This window comes from Rissa tridactyla, chromosome 2 (assembly GCF_028500815.1).
Source record: "Rissa tridactyla isolate bRisTri1 chromosome 2, bRisTri1.patW.cur.20221130, whole genome shotgun sequence".
Lineage (NCBI taxonomy): Eukaryota > Metazoa > Chordata > Aves > Charadriiformes > Laridae > Rissa > Rissa tridactyla.
In genome coordinates this window covers 91,602,747-91,623,550 of record NC_071467.1, presented here as the reverse complement: position 1 = coordinate 91,623,550, position 20,804 = coordinate 91,602,747, and the positions used below count along the sequence as shown (strand labels likewise).

The following is a 20,804-nucleotide window of genomic DNA, read 5'->3' as shown; positions in this document are numbered from 1 at the left end:
GACCACCCACTGTTGCTTGTTGACCAAACACACTGTGCCTGGAGCCCGCACTGACACAACCAGGATAAGATTCCTTTCAAGGGCAACGCTTTGAGAATTTCAATTTGTCTAGGCAAGAAATTAGGCGAGCAGGAGAAATTATCAAAAAAAAAAAATTAACCTGCTCAACAGATGAATGACTGCATTTTATTCTTTTTTTTGGAGTATCTTTTCTTTCTAACCTTACATTTATTAGGAATCTAATATTTTTAAATGATCAAGAAGAAAATGGGTTGTATTTCTAGCAGAGAGATGTGTGTGGAAGATTAAAATTGCTGCACTTTATGGAGAAAAAAGATTTTGGAATGCATTTAAAAATGAATGCTTTTTTAAAATCTTAGGGCTAATCTTAGGTATGCTAAATACATTTATACTAAAACTATTTTTCCATTTATTACAAAAAGGGTAATTGGGCTGATTATTTCTAGCGGTGTTCTAAGTATTTCACAGCCTAAGGGTATGCCTTATTGTCAGTCCTGCAGGCCAAAAAATACTGAAGCAAGAGCCAAACACTTCAAGTTCAGCACATAAATAAAAACGATGTCATTTTACTAGCACTAGTAAAACGCACCAGTGGACATTAAGATCCTCAGTAACTTTGAAAACAACCCGCTTTTATTTAATTGCCCGAATAAGGACTTAGAAGACTAGAGCAGACACCAAGGTAAAACTGTGGGCACAGAAGAGTTTCACTTTAACTTCAGTAGTACTGATCTTTTTAATTTTGATTTTTTTTATATTTTCAAATATTATTTGAAGTATTATATAAAATAAGAATGCCTCCTACACTTCCGAACATATTCGGGATTTTTAGTAGAATCTGATAACAGCAAAGTTACAGATACAGGTGGTAAAAGGGGAAAACAAATCCAATGTTAAATTTTGTACTGATTAATTTTTATTCTTTTTTTTTTTTTTGTAATTAATAACCCATTAAGGGTTTGCTTGACATCTGCTGTCAGAAGGGTATTTCTGCTATGGACAGGGGATGTGGTTTAGACATGAAATGGCTCCCAGCTGCAAGAAGTCTTCTTCCAGATGTACAGTAAGCAAAGGCAATGGAAGAGAACCAGCTGCTAGGATAACAAATTGAAAAGGCCCTTTTGACACCAGCCTTGCCGGCCTGTCTGATCTAACAAAGATGGATCATTCATTGCAAGGTGAATAGAATCTCAGTGTGGCACAGAAGAAAGAGCAACACGGTCCAAGCATCCACCTCTCTCCTTCACACTATGCACAGCTGCTGTTACTCTGGCACAGAAAAGCCCTGCATGGTCATGGTTTTGGGGTTTTTTTGTTGTTTTTTCTTTAGTTGATTTTTTTTTTTTTTTTTTTTTTTTACAAAATCTGGAGAGCTGTGCATCATATTCTGAGTGCTGCAAAAATTACTTTTTTTCACAGCAGTAAGAACTACAACAAAAATCACAATGATCGAATTAGCATGGTCCAGTTTCAAGAACTGTGTCCATGTTGGGAACTTTATAGGCTGTATATTATGTATTTTGCAACCCAAAGGGTAGCAGAAAGATCACACTACAACTGTGGTAGTGCTTCCATTTACAGTCTTAGTTTCTAAATTGTATTAACAGATAGCTTAGTTGCAATAATGTTACATAATATCTCAGAAAGACTCATTAAGAAATTAAGACTTTTTCAGTCAGTTTGACAACAACTGGACGAGAGTCCCTATCTATTTTAGCTCAAAGAATCATGAAACCTACTAAGCCACTATTAAAGTCTAAGCAAATAACCATTGGCCACACAGAAAACAGTCCTAACCTCCATAGCTTCTTTCCCTGATACTCACGTTAAGAATCCCACTGCTTAACTCATTTTGGCTATCTGCCCAGTGCCCCAGGCAAATTTTAAACTAAACCTCATTTATTTACATTTATTTTCATGTCATTTTACGTCATTATATCCCCCATGTTTCCTGTACTCCAATAAGTCTGGGAAGCATAAGCCATGGTGAAAAACTACAATTATGCCCTAATAATCAGGGAACTGACAAGTAAAGTTAAAAATTACGAATATGTAAAATCTTCATTGAAGGAAACCATTTATTATCCAGGTACCAGGTTTGAAAGTCCCAAGACTTCTACGAATCATAAGTTCAAAGTTCAGAAGCAACAATTCAGACTTCAGCCAATGCAAGGCATAAAATACCAGCACAATTCAGTACATCATTCAACTATCTCTTGGTAGAGCTTTAAGAAATACTGTTTTGAGTGAGCACAGTGCTCTTCTATGTTAAGCTTTATATTCATAGCCTTCAAAAGTGCTATTTTTGATGTCTGTTCAGCCTCATGCATCTCCCTCTCTCTATTTTATCTACATACTAAGTAAGAGCAGCAAATTTGCTTTACCTACTTCAGGTCCTTCCAGTGGGCAGCAATCAGATTTATAAAAGGAATCTATCAATGCTTCAGGAAATAACTTCATAACCATTTAAAAAAAGGTTTAAAAAACAATGAAGGAGCACAACTGCACATTCCATTAGAAAAGCAGACAAAAATTCAATTGAAAACATAAGAAGTTAATAAATCCATATATTTACAAGCATTATCACATCATCAGAGCTAGAGTTCCAAGCCAGTTGCACGTGGGTCCTCTATCTGCAACTGCACCTTTAATGGCAGAATCTCACCATCAGAGAAGCAGAACGGCTTAATGCACGGACACAAGCACAGAAGCTTTACAATTTGGGCATCCCCTGTACTGCCTCATGCATCCACGATGACTTTGGCTCTGCTGTTTGGTCTCTTTATTCTGGCTGCTCATACTTCAGAGTACTTCAGAGCAGAAGAAATTTTGGTCTGCTGTCATACGAGCATATTCTCTCACTCCTTAAAACATGCGGGCTTGGATTCCAACAGTTTCTTATAGTATGAGCATCATCTGCCTGCATTTTTTTTAACCTCACAAATGAGGAAGGTCTGCTACGGCTATACAGAGCAAGAGAGAGATAGGTTAAAGGCGTTTATGGGTGAGTAACAATAGCCATATCTGAGCATGTAATGAACCAGCTAATGATCAGATTACTGCATCTTTTACGATTAATAATTGTCTGTTAAAATCAAAGGAAACATCCAATGGAATAATTTGCTGTTGGTAGTTGCCAGCCTTTAAGCCACACTGCCAAATTAGTTGACAAAGCTTAGCACAGCTTGATATACCTTTTAGTTTTTGGAATAATATTAACCCAAATTGGATTAACTGAAAACAGACGGTATTTGAAAAACAAAGGACTTCTGCTAACCCCTGAAACAAATTCCAGGAGAGAACGCCAAGACCATTACAGCCCTGTAAACTTGCCACTGTTTCTTCTTTCTGGCTGCATCAGAGATTTTACTATACTATGACACTTTACAGTTCTAGGACATACTTACAACTGCAGATTATTTCTACAAAATGGAGTTAATCTCTAGTAATAGTGAAGCACAGTGGCTTTTTTTAAAAAAAAAAAAAAAAACCAACGCTCTTCATGTGATAGCACTACTGAGAGTGAAGGATTCCTATTTAGATCAAAAATATATACTTAGATATGAAATTTAAATACACATGTATTTAAATATCTCTCTAATACACAATTTTCTGATAGCACTTTCAAACACCTCAGCATTTGTATTAGCTCACTCCCCTCTTCAACTATACTTAGGAGAGCCTTGAAAGTACAGTTACTAACAAGACAGCAATCATCAGACAAAGATAAGGAACCTACAGAGGATGTAGAAAAGCAGATTTACTTCTTATCAATATTCGGGATTTGTCCTGACTGTCATTACTAGTGGCCTAGATGAGACAATACATCACTAAATCTCTTAAAGTAGATAGGAAAAGATGCTGTTTCTGTATAAGAAAATGAAGTTATTTCACTTGTAATGACTAAAGGGTCAACCTCCTAATAGCATGGAGATAACTAGAACAATTTCATCCCACTGAGGGTACTCTGTTGGCTTTTCATATCAGTGACTGAATTTGGAGTAAGTTCTCCTTAAAACTCACTTAGATTTGGGGTTTAGCTTGTTTAGCAAATAATGGCAAAGTTAACCTTCCCTTCCTGAATACCTCATGTCCAGCAAATAAATTCTTTGATTAGATTTACTGTTTGACAATCAGCTACAAAAATCCGGTCCAGAACGTCTAATAGAGTTTTCAACAAAGACTTTTCCAGGTAAGAAAAGCAAAGGCTTTCATCTAATTCCATAACCATTTTGTGTAGTAAAATTCACGTATAATGACTTGGGGCACAGCTCTGCATTGAAAACAAATAAAATTGCAAAATACTTTAGCATGAACTCAGTTGAAACTTGAAAAATTGTTCACAAATGCAAAAATATATCCAATCTGCTACTGAGGTTTAAGTTTACTATGCTCAAAAGTTTTGACTCAGTCAGTTTGAACCCACAGATTCAGCAGAAGAACTAAGCTAAAAATAGCCAAAAATTGTTGGTATGTTCAAGTGGAACTGTAATTGCTGTCTGCTTATTCCAGCACCTACAGTATGAAGAATACTATCTGCTGGAAACAACATCTATTACCCTTGTTGAGAAGGGAAATGTAGAAAAAGATTTAATGCCCTTTACATTAAAGTATCAACCTTATGACCCACCTCTTCCTCCAAATGCTTGATATACAAAATAATCTTTTTTGGAAGCATGTTTTAAGAGTGGAGGACTTCAACGTTTGAAAATGTATTACTACTCTGTTCTAAAAATAGCCTACGAATTTATAAACATATAAACCACGTTTCTGACTTATTTAAGTTGATTAGATTCCTCAAAGTCTTGCATAGCCAATGTGAGTAAAAACCCACACTCTTCCTGTTTGAAAAGCATAAATCTCTTAAAGTAGATTAAAAATACATTCCACGTGTCTGATCAGAATCAGCATTGTTCTACTTGGCAATTAATTCCAATTCTTGCAAGTTTTTCCTTCTTCTGTCTGGTGTATGCCAAAATTAAAGATCTATGAGAAGGAAAAACCATGTTCAACAACCTTCCTTTGTCCTAATAGATACTAAGTGGGAAACTCCATCAACTAGGATCAATTCTTGAGTATTTTACAATCTGTACAAAAACTACATTAGTAAGGATCACATAAAAGGCTGGGGAAAGAATATTGAAATTTGATGAGCTCTTTAATGAAAGTGATAAAACATTAGCATGTTTCATATATGCACTAAATATTAACTATTCATACATGCATTAGCGGCCATTCAAGTTATTTAAATTCTCTCTTCTGGGAGCCAAACAAAGCTGCTAACATAATAGCCCCTTGGATATTAAGTCTGACGTAAGAAGATTTGTTGCAAGAAAAACACCAAACAGGCTGAGATTTTCAAGACAAGCCTAGGAATTTAGACACATTTTCCATTCGTTTACTGGAGCGTGCATATCAAAATTATACGACTACTACAACAAAAAAGTCTTCAGCACTTAATATCTTCCTGCCCCTATTTTTCTCACTAAGAAGCCGGGAGATGGCTATATAACACTTTGCAAATGAGTGGAGAAAAAGCAAGCTTAGAATTGTTAACCATGGCTGCTTTTAAAAGTGAGTTTTGTTCCTGATAGCTGTATGTTGCGGGGTGGGGTGGTGTATCAGGATTTTGACAAGGAGCGAAGATGGGGAAGTTTTGGAAATGTTCTGAATTTTGACCAAAAGGCTAGGGAATCAACCCGGTGTTCCAGCTGGTCCTACAGCACTCCCCACTGTGTTGTGGAACAAAGATGGTCTGCACATGCTTTAAGATAAAACTTACTGATATCACTGTCATGTGCGATGCACCCTGTGAACTCTATACCCGATGTCGTAACCTCTGCTAAAGAGAGTTTAAGCCTCCTGCAGCAATTTTACAGCACACTTCTGCAGCAGTTCCAACTCAGTAAAATTTCTGTGGTTTCTCAGAAGAGAACATGTTATTTGGTTTGGGATACACGCACTACACTAAACACGGGCATTCCCTATAAGGTGAGAGAGCCAGATTCCAGTATGCCTACTCATTTCAGAAATAGCAAACTTGGTAAGACTTCTTGAGAAACAAGGCACTACTTGCCATTTTCTAATTTAAAAATCCAGTTTTCAGATTTTACTACTAGAAATGCCAGGCCAATAGTGTCCCACTTACTCCCTTTTGAAAATACACTGATGTGATCGGTAATGTTAACTGATAGTTAAATTGCTGCCGCACCTGAAAACAATACCTATGAGCACACATTTCTTTGAGGAGCAACGCTGGCAAAGACAAAGACAGAATACAACTAAATATTCATGCTGGTCTTAATATAACATTGTCTAAATATCTTATCCAACTCACAGGTCTGTGCCTGAACAGTGTAATCTGAATTTTGAAACAAACAAAGAACAAGAAAACACCATATTGTCATTCTCTGCACATCAAGAAATTACACAGTATCCCACTATGGCCCAATGCCCTGCATATCCATATACTAAGAGCATATCTTGTGACAAAGAAATCTAACTGGCAGATTCAGAAAACAATCCAAACTTCACGTGACCTCAAAGAAGTATTTCAAGAGGATAGTAAACTTCAGACAAATGATTGAAATTTAATGCTTTTCCCATGTGAAGAGCTTAAAAGTTATAAATTAAACAAAAAGAAAACTCCAACTGCTGTTTTGTTTTTATAATAGAATACAGAAAAAAAATGCAAGTCAGTATGCAACTTTGTAAAAAGCTATCAAAGTTGATGGGAAAAAACCCAAATATCATTTGTACACCAAAACTTGTCAAATAAAAGGCGATGCCAAAATTCCTAAGTGTCAAACATATATATATATAAAACAAAAATATATCCTTGCCTTTTTGTTCTTTAACATAGCTCTCCTTACAGTTGTGCATGAGCTGCAGAATCCACTGATGTTGAGCACCAATGCACTGCCAAGCAGGGTCCCCAGGCGCATGAAGATCAGAAAGATATCTGTAAAACCCAGTCCAAAAATCACAGCTCTGACTTGACACACTGAAGGACTCATTAAAATAGACCAAAGATGTACCAATACTTTTTTTTTTAACGTAATTTAAAAAATTCAAGAATAGTTGCATTCAAACCCAATGCAAACAACCTTTGCATTCTCCCTTCCTCATTTAGTGAAGCAAAATTCCATCAAAAAAAAACTGGTAGAAATGCACAAAACCATATATTTAATATCACATTAATACGTATTTTCAGTTGTGCCTCTAGTAAAGTACTTGGGAAACCAAGCTCTTTATCTGCCAAGGTTGCAGTTCAGTGCTTCATGTTTCACTTGGAATCAGTGATGACATCTCAAGCACATAAAGTATGGTGGTTTTTTTTCCCCACTTTATATGTCCTGATTGTATCATCATGTAACCTTAACAAGCAAGTACAGGAGGAATTAATTTTTGGTGGCTCATTAATTTTAGCACATGCATGCACAAACAAGTGTAAACCAAGCTCCTGGTAGGGGTTTCCTGTTTTGTTTTTATGGGCTTTTTAGTTTTGTTGTTAAGGGCTTTTTTTTTTTGTAATAGGATGTGCACACACAATCTGGGGGAAAAAAAAGGGCGGGCAGATAAAGAAAAGAACTGGGGCTTCTACAACACAGAAGCAAAACACCCTCTGTCTTTGGGGGAGAGAGAAGCCAGCTGTTGTTGATTTCAAAGAGAACACATAACATAGTCTAACATATGACATTCCAGACTATCTGACTACAGTACTTTCAAAACAGTATTTTCAAAAAGCAGTAGCTGCTCTACTATTTAATGCGCTCCATTACATTCTGCATTAAGGAGACTCAGGACAGATTCAAAAATTCAAGATGCTCAAGGTGAAGTACTCTGATTTATTATCTTAAGCAGTGCAGGGAATGTCTAACTCCTTCACAAAAGCTGTATTAATACAATACTAACTAATGTTAAATAGGACCATGTTGCAAAATTCCATCTTCTTTGAGAACTGTCTGCAGTGCTTTAACAAAAAATAAACTGTCAAAGTAGGATTGGTTGGATGGATGAGAACATTACACAACCAACCATTTTGATAGAGTGACATTTATAAATTATGAGCTCAAGTCCCTTCTCAGTGTTCAGGGGGACTTAAGTCTTTGCTTAGACTCAAAATAAAAACAATTAGCACTAGTCTTAGAAAAAATACATCTACTTGGCTGTTAAGTGATATGGTAAGCTGTTCCTGAACAGTATAAAATTTGCAGTGTAAATACCATAATAAAATGAGAGGAAAATATGAATTGAAGCTGAATTACAAAGATAAACATTGAGTATCTGAGGGGGAAAACCACAGTATTACAGGTCTTGCTCAGCCTTAGACATTGGAGACATACAAAACAAACATACCAAGGAACCTCATACAAATAGCAGATTTTATGCAAATAATTTTGCAATTAGGATTTTGTTAATTTCCTCTCAGCTGAAGTGCTCTGAAGAAAGCTTTCTTCACACCTTGCCTCCAGAAAATTTACACTAGTATAACCACATTAGCATACCTAGAGGAGCGAAACTAATTTAATCACTTTCTATGCTGGGATTCTGTTAATCCATTAGAACTAAATTATTCCACATTTGTCCACTCCCTCCTCTCCTTCATTATACTCTTCTACATGCAAAATACATTTGGTAGTTACACTAACACAATCTGCTTTAACTTAGGCTGGAATATTTTTAAAGATTCAATACTTCAAAGTAAGGCACTAGAAAAAAACTAAAAAAAACAAAAAACAAAACCAAACCAAAAAACCACCACCAAAAAAACCACAACCCAGAATCAAAAACATATACAATTCTGATGCTTCCAAAGAATCCTTGGAAGAGGTCATAAGATTTGGCTTAGATAAAGAAGCTGCTCTTTAAGGTTTTGAAGACTGATGTAGAAAGGAAACAGTAGTGCCTTCTTCAGAGACACAAAATGCTTAATTACCTTAAAATGCAATTCCAGTAAACAGGCAATATTTATCTAGCACCCCTAAGAAGGGGAAGCACTCTACGTAAATGTACACTGGTCATTGTCCTCATAAACTAACATAACATAAAGGGACCTAAGATACCAATAACCCACTTTGTCCTGTGCAGCTGGGCCTGGTGAGCATACAAAACATTGAAGACCTCACGCAGGTATCAGAATTTTAAGAACGCTTCTCACACAGCCCATTTGGTCCACATCTTTTAAGATAACTGAAAAAAAATCACCGAGAATGTCAAGCCACGCTAGTAACATCCAAAACTCAAAAGCTTTCTATGTAAAGCCATCAAATGTTCCAGAGGACTCTAAAATTTGGCTCCAATGACTGTGAAACAGGTTCAGGTCTACCAGTAGAAGAAGGTCCAACCAACTCATGTCAGTATGCCTACAACAGACTTCGACATCAACTTTGTGAATGACAGAAAATCTAGGAATTTCAATGAAAACTGGGGAACTGGTTCGTGTTCATGAAATATAAAGGAACTACATTATTTAAATTGAGTACTAAAAGAGCCAAACCTAAATTGAAATGACAGTTTGGATTAAAACTTCTATATTATCTGACTTAGGATAATTCTATTTCAACAGCCAGTCAACCTGAAGTGTAAGACAAGTTAACAAGGAATCTATTTTGAGATCTGCAACCTGTGAGTGATCATTTCAGACATAGCTTGCAATATGATGGTTTGCAGGAAGCAACAGAATCTAAACATGCCTTAAAGATTTTAAAAAATTAAATTCAATCTCAATTATCCTTCATTAAACTGCTCTCATTCAAGAGCTGTTTTTCAGTCATTAAAAATAATCAAGAAACAACCCATTGCCATTATTCATATAATCCTGAAAATCTCAAAATACTCTACTTACAGTTTTAAAATCAGTATATAAACCATAGTGCAAAGAGTCACTGCCCTATTTAGGAAACAGATTTAAATACACATCTAGACACCGTATGTCTGGTGAAGACACTAGTCAAGTGATTACCTTATATAACGTTTCTGATCATGCAATGTTGATGGAGTTTCAAGCAGTTTATCCAACAGAAGTTCTCTTAAAGCTTCAATTCTGGTTTCAACTTCAGCATAATCTAGGAGGAGGGAGAGGAAATAAATTTATGTGTGCCTTTGGCAGTGGTATGACCTGAAAATTATGTTATTTTTCTAGGACATCAGACATTTCTGGAGTTAATGTGGAAATCAATATAAATCATTTTCTAACAAGCCACATCTTAAAATTTTGTATACAACAGTTCTACAAAAACAGAAACTTGGACTTTGAAACCTTTCCAACAATATGCCAGTGAGAGTCACATTTTAATTACTGTAACCTTTTTTAATGTCCAGTAACACCAAGCCTTAATAAATAAAATTTGCATTGATTTCACATTTTGTAGTATATACCTCACTCAGAAGACTTGCCAGAAATATTGCTTACAGTAATTGCTTCCTATAAATCCATAATTTTTACGGATTAAAATTCATTTAAAACCCACATAAAGCTCTTTAGACTACTATGCGCTTCTTAGTCTTTAAGTTAAAATAAAAAGCAAATAAAAGAAACCATATCTTACATTTTTTGAATACTTGAACCTCTGTCTTTCCAAAGAGTGATTTGGCTTTTTCATAGTCATTAATAACCACATCATAATCGCCCTTAAAAAAAACAAACACACACAAACAAACAAACAACATTTATATTTGTCAAGAAAAAGGTAACAAACTCTCAGGAAACAGAAAAGCATTTTTAAAGGATTATACCTTCTGGATATTTCTTTCAATATTCAAGGGAAGGTTGAAAAGAAATTTAAAACGCTGAAGAACATTAAGTGCATTTCTCGTTGAATCGGCTTTGTCCTTGCGACCCAGCACTTCCTGGAATAAGGTATCTGCTGTGTTACTGGCTCCTATTTTAAAAAGGATGAATATAAGAAAAAGTGAAGTAAGTAATCAGTTTGAATGACATACAGATTTTCCCCATTTTAATGAGTCATTCAAGTTTTTTTAGAGCAAATGAGTAATTATTGCTTAATTTTTATACTTTCTTGTTCAACTGTGTTAACATTTTACAACTGACGAAATACAATTTCAAAGTGAATCACTTAGCATTTTAATGTGGTAAGACCCCTGCACAATTAAAAACAATCACTCTTTCCTATTTCAAACGCTTAACTGTGCTGTAGATATTTTATAGTTTGCTTTGGCTCCCAATCTACATTTTACAACTAAATTATGCATCTCAGGATATGGAAAAAGTCATAGAAAGTTTTCTTCTAAGAAAAGTATAATTTCATTATGTTAATTAGTGTCATAGCTTTAAGAGTTATCACTGGGTTTTGCAACCAAATTTGTTGCATTTCCAAATTAAGTTTTAAAAATTATTAACAATATTTGATATTTGTGTGAGTAACTTAGAAGTACCAACGATTAAGTCAAAGACAATGGTATGGCTGAAAAACGGCTAACTAGCTCGTCACTGTAACAGAACGAATACGAATTGTCTTCACATTGCATTAAAAGTCTTACTGCCTTCACTGCATATAGGACCAAGCCTTGGTCAACAATTTCATGCAATTAAGTTTCTATACCATCAGTGAACATTGAATAAATACATTAAATATAGCCTTAAACCCTTTTCTATACAGACTAAAAAGCATTCTTTTTTGTAATAAGGATAATTTCCTAACACAGAATAACAGAATTTAATTTATAACAGGGAAGATTTACATTGCATGCTAATATTTGCATTTTTCAACTTGTGACTTATTTTTAATTAACAAAAAAAAAAAAAGTAGGATTGTTTTAGCTTTTCTGATCCTTGCGTGTAGAAGTTTCTACATTATCTGGTCTAGTGACTATACTTTAAGCAAAGATGAAAAAAAATTACATCAGTCTCACTGGGTGGCTTGCATGCCATTTTCTCTAGCAAACACTGTGGGTGGCCTGCTCATGTTAAAAGTAGTCTTTGTAAAATAATTGTTATATCTAAATAATGTTTAAACTTTGTTGAAATTTTGAAGCCTTGATGTAAAAAAAGTTTTGTCAGGATAGCTATTTCTACCATATACTATTTAGCATAGAATACTTTAATCCATTAAGGAGAAATACACAATGAAAACAGCTAGCTGCACGTTTAAATACAGACCACTGATAAAGTATGATTTTTCTCTTGAGGTTATAATAAATGCTTGTTTTGTAAATCCTTCCAGTAAGTAACATTTGTTTTGTTTGAATTCATATGTTTCTCATCCATTCTTTTAACAGCCAAGAAGCAATGTACTGTATCTGGGAATTAAAGTTATAGTCACAAAGCATTTTTTTGAATTCAGTACAAGTGTTTTTAAAAGGTAATTGACAACTGCAGGAATAGCACAGTGATTTCCACCTTTAGATTAAAGCTACACGCCTTCATCTCTTTATGAATTAATTTGCTGTAGAAATCCTCAATTCAAGTAAATTATTTTACTTTTTTCTATTGGCACTTTCTGTTTTACATAGAAAATGAAATACATAAATTTACTTATTAGTATCTTAATGAAATTCAATACTTCATGCAAAACAGGTCTGCCTTTTTAGACTTAAAAAGTATTGTAAAATTTCTTCCCTCCTCACCCTTCCAAATCCTTTCTACATTAACAATCTTTATCTCTTGGTTACTGACGAATAATCTAAACATAAATAATAAAGTTTCAGATAAAGATTCAGGTCCTATATTGACTAACTATGTTTTCAAAACAGATGATTCATCTACTGTGTACTTCAAAATAAAGCTGTAGTTATCCAACAGTTGTCTTTCATAGAGCCTGACAAAAACACCACATAACAGAATTTGATTAACCTCCTTGAAGATACAATTCTTCCTGAAATTCATTATAGCACACCATACGTTTCTATAAATATATTTAATAGCTTGTTTCGTAATTAAATTTAGCAAAAACTCCAGACATTTATAATTCCGCCTATAACACCAGACTGTGCTTCTGCTATCCCATGCTACTTGAATCCAATAATTCAGCACACTCTTGACACACATTCAGACGCTGTGGAAAACATCCTTATTCTTAAAGGAGTTTGTAATCAAGCTCACAACACCAGTTATCTCTCAAAACATGCAGTCCATAAAATGTAAAATTCGACTAAAGATTTGAAGCCATTTTTGAAAGCAGGTCCTGTTACTCATGGATTATGGAAGCTTTCCAATGGTCAGTCAAGAAACAAAGCTTTGATCCTAAACTACTTTGCATAATATTATTTACTCTTTTTAAATCCTTGTATTCCTACTTCCCTGCCTCCCACCCATCATGACTTGCAAAGCATCGGGAAGAAAAGCAGCCAATTCTTTTCACAGCGGAGCCAAACTTAATACCGCTCTGAAGTGCCTGGCACAAGTTCCTCTACAGATCCAGCTTGAAAAAGACAGCCTGCATTATCTGCATACAGATTTCAGCCACCATTTATCAAATATCTATAATATAGAATCGCTGTTTCATATTTGTCTCATATCAGTGTGTGTAGGAAAATGTCACAGACCTAAATTTTTGCTATTTTATTTTAAAAAAATCTGTGACACGATTTTGTCAAAGGGAAAGTGTTCTCCAGTGAATCCGTGCTTGGTGCATGACATGGCATAAATATAGAGCCCAAAGCATTAAGCACTGCACTGGCAAATTTCAGCACATGCTATTTTCTATTTTCTCCTACCTTATATATGTACCAAATATTCTACACACTATAGTCTTTATATAGCGTGCACATGAGGTTTTTTGTGTTTGGTCTGTTTTTTTGTGATTTTTGGGGGTTTTTTTGAGTTATTTTGCATTGCAGGGAACAAGATGGGGGAATAACAACATTCAAACTACACCTTTATTGTGAGCATTAACGAATCTCTACTGAAAAGAGCTAGAGCTGTTCACAAACCCCCCGCTTTCTTTGTGCTCCCCACACAAACACGCATACAGTCACTGCTTTCTTCATACAAGAGAAGAAAAACAGTGAACTTCCATGTCACTTTCTTGATTTCATAAAACACACTCAGACTTTCCAACACTGAGTCAGCTATCTGCATGTCATTCCTGCTTATTGATACAGCACTAAGGGAAACATCCCTTCCTCTGTGGAAAAAAATCACAATGAAACAAAGTAAAATTATCTTGGCAGAAGTCCCAGAATTAAAAAAAGTAACTTTTTTTGATCTGATGAAACACATACCGAACTGCAGTAAATTCAAGCCATCTCAATGCAATCCTACAGCTAGTACAGAGAAACAGAAAAGAAAGTACTGACAGCTTTTCAAAGTTTCTAAAAAGAACGCTTATTCCAAGTAGTCTAAACGGCAGCACATTATGTGAAAAAGATTCTGTTAATAGACCTTGTCATTACAAACAGTTTGTATTTGGTTTTTTCCTCTTTTCCTCAAAATTCTTACAAACCTGGTATTTAGCTTTGCTCGTCCTTCTACAGTTTTGCCTATCCATATAGCTCCTGTTATCTTTGTACGCTTAAAATTGAGACGGCACCAGAATTCATCTGCTTCAGAACTCCTTTATTTTGACATTTATTCTCTTTGTTATCACAAGCACCACTAAAAGTCATGTCAAAAGCTGCCACTCATTTCAAACAGTGCACCCAAAAATCAATAACATCAAATAGGAAACGGCAAGAGAGACTGTACTGTTTTCTACTTTCTACCATATTCCTAGGAATATAGTAAAGCTTGTTAGAAAGTCCAAAGTCCATAAATAGTTGCTGCTGGAAGGACAAAACTTACTGTTCAGTACATTCTCCAGTTTTTGCGTCATGGATCCTTCTACTTTTTCCGTTCCATCCGCTTCCAGTTTTTGATGGATTGCTGGAATAAAGTGTCTAGTTAAAATGCAGAACATTTTAATAGGTGGGAATATATTACATCAAAGTGACACTTTTAAACATTTTTAAAATTAAAAATAAAGTGTTATTTTTCTTGTTAGACATAAAAAATACAAACATGCTTCATGGCAGCCGAGTCTAGTGGAGGACAGGGCTTAGAGCCAGAAATTGCAGAATTTTAACCATTACTTTGACACAAACTTGTATCTTCTTGAACACGACAGTAACGCTCAAGGAAAAAAAAAAACAGTGGAGAGAATAGTCCCAATTAGCTATCTTGCAGTACAAGTGTTAGTTCAATTTAGTATTTTGAAAAATATAATTCAAGGACAAAATACTCTTGCTTTGTGGGGCAAAACTTTTAAAACTTTTACACCAATCTCACAAAAAAGGAATTACCAGTAATTAAAGGACAGAAAGAGAGTCATGGGGCATTTGGATGACCCCAAAATCAAGTGCTAGAACACTCCCCCGCCAGTTATTTTCGTCTATAAAAATGCACTCTCAAACACCATGACCTAAGTGTATCTTGTAGCAACACACTGCATTAACCATTACATAGAAGGATTGCGGTGCTTTTGCTCAAAACCACATGAAAGCAGAGGAGAGTTTCCTTTTTTTTTTTTTTTTTTTTTTTTTTTTAAGATGCTATTTTTTCCTGTCCTAAAATGCCAAAAGCCCCAATTCTTCTTTCCACCTGGCATCACTACTGGATGTGCAAATACGTAGTATCAGAATTAATTTGTTATTATATTATAATTTCTTTTTCAGGACAGGAGAGATTTACCAGTATAACCTGACTACACACTGTCACTCTGGAAATACAAACAGTGAATGGAATGCAGATACTCCTTTCTTCTACTTCCCCTCTCTTACACTACCTTCCTTCCCTCTTCCTCTCTGTTCAGAACAACCGGCAGAAATAATTTTTTAGTTATTTTTTTTAAAGTAGTATTCTTGTATATATGCATATATAGTACATTTTCCTTTTAAATTTTTTATCTGTTAACATATGTAAAATCCTCTCTATCAAATAGCCATCAGTTCCTGTTGCTTTAGATAAAATTAAGGCTTCTAAAAAATCTCCCATTGCTTCTTGCTGGTTCTCAGCAGAATGAGGTGAAGCTAAGCTACCCTTGGAAACAGCGACGCTCTGTGCTTTCATGAAAGAAAGTAACCATATATTTTAGTTCAGAACACAAATACAGTTCTGAAACCAATCTCCCAATTTTCTTGCTTTGGTTTACACGGCAGAGCAATCCGAGTTCCTCAACTGGATTCTTTTAAGATGAAACCATACTAGAAGATGCACTCCATGAGTATACCTAGCATGCTCCAGCAGATACCAGGAATTCCAATCCACTGGGTGATGCTCGAGCTAGTCTGAAGTACCACCCCAAACTACCTATGATGTGCACACCAATATGTCATTGCCAGCTGTTTCCTTCTACAGCGCCATCCGTACTTGCCCAGGCTACATAGATGCAGGTTAAAAAGGAAAACCAAACACAGGCAGAAGCTACCTTTAGTAAGGGAACGCTGTGGCCTTGGTCCTACTGTAAACAGTGAGAGAGGGTGGCTAGGCTGAAACAGGATAGTCCTTGACAGTCTCCAGCCTCCTTCAAAGGAGGAACTTTTATTGGGGGGGGGAGGGGAGAGGGAGAAAATTCCATTAATCTTAAACATTTGAATTTGACCCATAAAATGGATCCTACGCAAAGAATTTCAGTAAGCTTTGCTTTCTTGAAAGTGCAAGAGCACCTCTTTATTTTTGGTATTAAAATCATTAGTGGAAGAAAAATATCTAATTTAAAGACACCATACTTCTTAAGACAATCAACACTTAAATGAAATTAAGTGAAACTAACAGATTCTTGCATGTTTTAAGGAAGTGAGATCTATCTTGAAAGATAGTGTACTTTTAACTGTAGCACATATTTTATATACGACATGGGCGCCGCTCTACCTATGAGAACGTCACTACAATTTCGCAACAAAAACATCAAAGGTTCTAATGATACTATTTCCTTTATATACATCAGTTCTGGCCATGTGCAGCAAATCACATTACTGCAATTAACGTTAGAATCTGAAAGCCAAATTCATCAGAACAGCAACTGCAATATAAGCGGATATTTTAAAATCAAATGGTGCAAACACTATTGGAAACACATGAAAGTGTAATGATTTGAATTTAAATATTTTTCAGTCACTCTATGAAGCATGTTTTTGAAGTGTATTTTTAAATGCATGTGGATTTAAAAAGTAACTTCTATATTGCGCCGAAGATTTTAAACATGTAGTATTTTGAAACAATTACATAGTATTAATTGCTGACCAATTAATTATAATGTTACTTCTGAAGGGGACACACCTCAGAATTTCCAAAACTGAACTCAACTTCTATCAAACCCAGCTTTTGCTGCAAATATATGCACAACATGGTGAAGACTTCCTTTAATATAGAGATCAAGAAGTTTTGAAAGAGCATGATTTACCATATTACCACTTTCAAAAGTGTCATGAACTATAGTTTTTTTAATTCTGAAGGCAGCTTATTTAGAAATTGTATCATGATCATTAACCAGTTCCTAAAATTTTTAAAAGACATCTCCAAAGCCGTTCTCTTTCTCATCTCCTTTAGATAAGAATATACCATACCAACACTATTCCCTCCTCTTCCTTTTGGAAGATGGAAGATAACACTTTTCACACTGGTAGCATTTAAAGTGAGCAGCTTGGCATAAAGTATTTGAGATTCTTAGTTTGAAAACAGTAGTATTGTAAACCCAGAAGAATGATCCTATTAAGCCATTTCATAGGCACGTTCAGACAGAGAAAAAGGTGCCAATGTGGAAAAAATAAAAAAAGGTATTAATTTCCAGAAAGGTGTAAAGCACCGTGGAATACAGATAAAGGCATATTAAACATATGTAACAGGTAGCTTAAAACAGAAGGGATTTTTGGACCACTGTCTGAAAAAGTAAAGACCTACCTAGGTTACTCTGTATACACAAAAAAGGATTTGCTCTATTTCCTTGTACATGTTTAATGTGCTGCTTTGTTTGTGTACTGAAGCTATTTTTACACATTATATTCAGATTTAGCAGTACAGATTTAGCAGTAAGTGCATTCATAGGTATACCAAAGTGGTGTTATATGAAAAAAAAATATTTTAAGCTTTCATAGAGAAAAATGTTATGAAAAATGCTTCATCAGAAAGTCTGAGCTTACTTTGCATCAACCAATTTTAAAACAGCTAAGTATACATTCCTTCCATGGGGACCAGACAAAAAGAAGTTTAGACAAGCAAAACCATATGCAGTCAATAGAAATATCTGTAGACCTAATCGGATCGGAAAGCATCTAGATAGACTCAAGTTATTCTTTTACCTTAGAGTCCTAAACCCATGTAACAGTGGGCTGGTGCTCTCTGGGACAATCCCCACTCTCTTACACCCATATGCTTCTTCTTGCTGGATCTAGCAATCACACAGCTGCAGGGCAGCCGTAGTGAGAGGATTTGGTGGAAAACTAACTCAGTATAAGAGACTATTTTTTATTGATCAATGAGCTTGTCTAAACCTTGCCCCAGCTGCACCCACTGCAACACAAGGGAAGAGGAAGGAGCACATGGCCAAGGGCAGGTGGAAAGCTGGCCAACACCTCTCACAGCAGTTTACGTTAACTTCAAATGCAACTTCATACCCTCAACTCATCACTGCCCACAGTAAGAAGAGCAAGGTGAAAATTTTAGGTCTCTGAAGGCCTGAAGTAACGGATGGATGGGATTTTTATTTTTTTTATTGCCAGCTACCCTGGACTTACCCAATAAGTTTAAGCCTTTTCTCAATCATGATGATGTAACTTTTGCCTTTTTAAGAGTTGCACTAAGATAGTAAGTGCTCTGCTACAGAAATTGATCGTAGACATTGCATGGAGAGGAAGCATCCCCCTGGGACTAAACTACCTACCACCACTCACATACTTCACTGGCACTCCTTTGTCAGGTCATCTCTCTCTCAGAATAGACTGCTCATTGCAATGTTCCCCTTGTTATCTAGCGCTGCAAGATCGGAGCACAAGTTTTCAACAAGCAAACAAATCAGCATGCCTATTTTTTTTCATTGTCCATACATGAGACGGTCCATACACGTAAGGACAAAGTATGTAGCAAATATAGTGCGATTGCTTCTTATTCAGCTTTCATGTACAAGCGCAGCATAAAGATACCTCAAGCCTTCAGACATGAGCATCCACTTGGAAAGCTAGACAGTGAGCCTCGAGCACATCAGCTCTTTCTTCATGACTTCTTGGAGGCATGATCTTAATTCTTACAGTTAAATAATCTAACTTGCATCTACTGTGGGGCACACACATGCATGTAAACTGTTACTCTGAAGTGACTGATTTGCTGTTAGATACATGTCCGATACATGCAGCATCTTAGTTTATCCTTGCCAGCTTATTCCCATGACCCCGTTCTTTCTTAACCTCTGTGAATGACCGTATTGAAAATTACTAGCTATAATAGCAGGCTGCTCTTACCCTGCAAAGACTATATTCTATCACTTGATGCGGGATAAGGAAGATAACGTTAATAGACACATGCCACACAGAACACTCAACACAGAGCCATTCTAGCCATTTCAAGTCAGCTGCATAACATCTCAGTAGTAATCATATGTTTGAATTTGATTTACTCAAGTCCAAATGTTTAATAAAAATTACTGTTAATTGGGAAAAATGTATATAAGACCAAAGTAAGGCAAAAATGTGAATTAGGTATGTTACAAAAGAGGAATGCGGCAACAGCAAAGCCTCAAATAACAGTCTGATGCTGTACTACCTAGCAAAACCAGTCATGGACTAGCATTTCATTGGACAAATAGACCAAAAAACAAAAGAGAGTGAACTGAGGTAAGAGCTAGCAATGTAAAACCACTTCAAAATTAGTCAGTCACTAGTTTAGCTTGCAAACAGAATCACTAATGAAAAATTAAAGACAATACACACTCTCTTTAAATTCAAACATGACATAATTTCTCAAAAGCCAAAGGCAAAGGGACGCTTATATGACAGACAAGCATCAGTTTTTAGTTTCTCAAATTCCCAGTCTGACTCAGAAGTGAATACAGATCCAGTGGTTTCTTTTGTTTTAGTCTCAGATATAATTAATTTAACAGACATAATGGCAAGAGAATATGCTTATTCATACTGAATCAGATCCTGGATCACCAACGTGCTCATTCTAGAATGGGCATTTGGGGATGAATTGTAAAAATACTCTATAGGAATTTAAAAAACCAAACACACACCCAAACCCCCAGGCATTGACCAGATATAGGATAATTTCAGCCAGGTAAACATTATCTTAGCTTACGTATTAAGTAAGGTATTAGACAAAAGGAGAACTACAGTCCAAGTCCCTCATCATAGTGGCATTCCGACAGGCCACATATTTGAACGGGACTGGAAAGGAAAAAAAGGAATAGTGCTGTAAGAGCCAGCAGTGCTTCTTTTTTATATGATTTTCAGAAAAAAAAAAATCTATACAAAGTTGTAAATGGCACAAGAAGAACTGTTGACGTGACAAACTAGAGCAAATCTAAATCTCAAATTTGTTCAACATACCCATCTTTCAAAGACAACACAGCATCTTCTTTACTTGCCAATACAGATGCCATACTTACATGTTTTTGCCTAATTGAGCGACTGAAGTGGTCACTTCCCTATTTTTTTTCCTTTCACTTAAATAAAAAGAAACTCTGCAGCCTAAAGCTCTTTGTAAAGAGCACTTACGAAAAAGCACATTCGAAGTAAATTAATTTGCAGATTTTCCAAAGACATCTGTGCAGGACACGACTTGTTCATGACAATAAAACATGGCTTGTCTACAAGCATATAAACAGCGGCCCCTTTTAGGAATGCGACTTTCTAGG

The 20,804-nt window shown here is 35.6% G+C and overlaps 1 protein-coding gene across 6 annotated transcripts in view; it reads right to left on the bottom strand.

Moving 5' to 3' along the window:
* EXOC2 (exocyst complex component 2) overlaps positions 1 to 20,804 on the bottom strand; it is a 128,350-nt gene that overhangs the window by 68,593 nt on the left and 38,953 nt on the right. For all 6 annotated transcript variants that reach the window (XR_008465148.1, XM_054193557.1, XM_054193559.1 and 3 more), the window contains exons 7-11: positions 14,765 to 14,845; positions 10,759 to 10,904; positions 10,572 to 10,653; positions 9,986 to 10,088; positions 6,864 to 6,982 (exon numbers count right to left, since the gene is read on the bottom strand). Coding sequence is in view for 5 of the 6 variants with exons in the window: in XM_054193557.1 (XP_054049532.1) it covers positions 6,864 to 6,982; positions 9,986 to 10,088; positions 10,572 to 10,653; positions 10,759 to 10,904; positions 14,765 to 14,845 (531 nt within the window). In the remaining variant the exon portion in view is untranslated. The remainder of the gene's footprint in view (positions 1 to 6,863; positions 6,983 to 9,985; positions 10,089 to 10,571; positions 10,654 to 10,758; positions 10,905 to 14,764; positions 14,846 to 20,804) is intronic.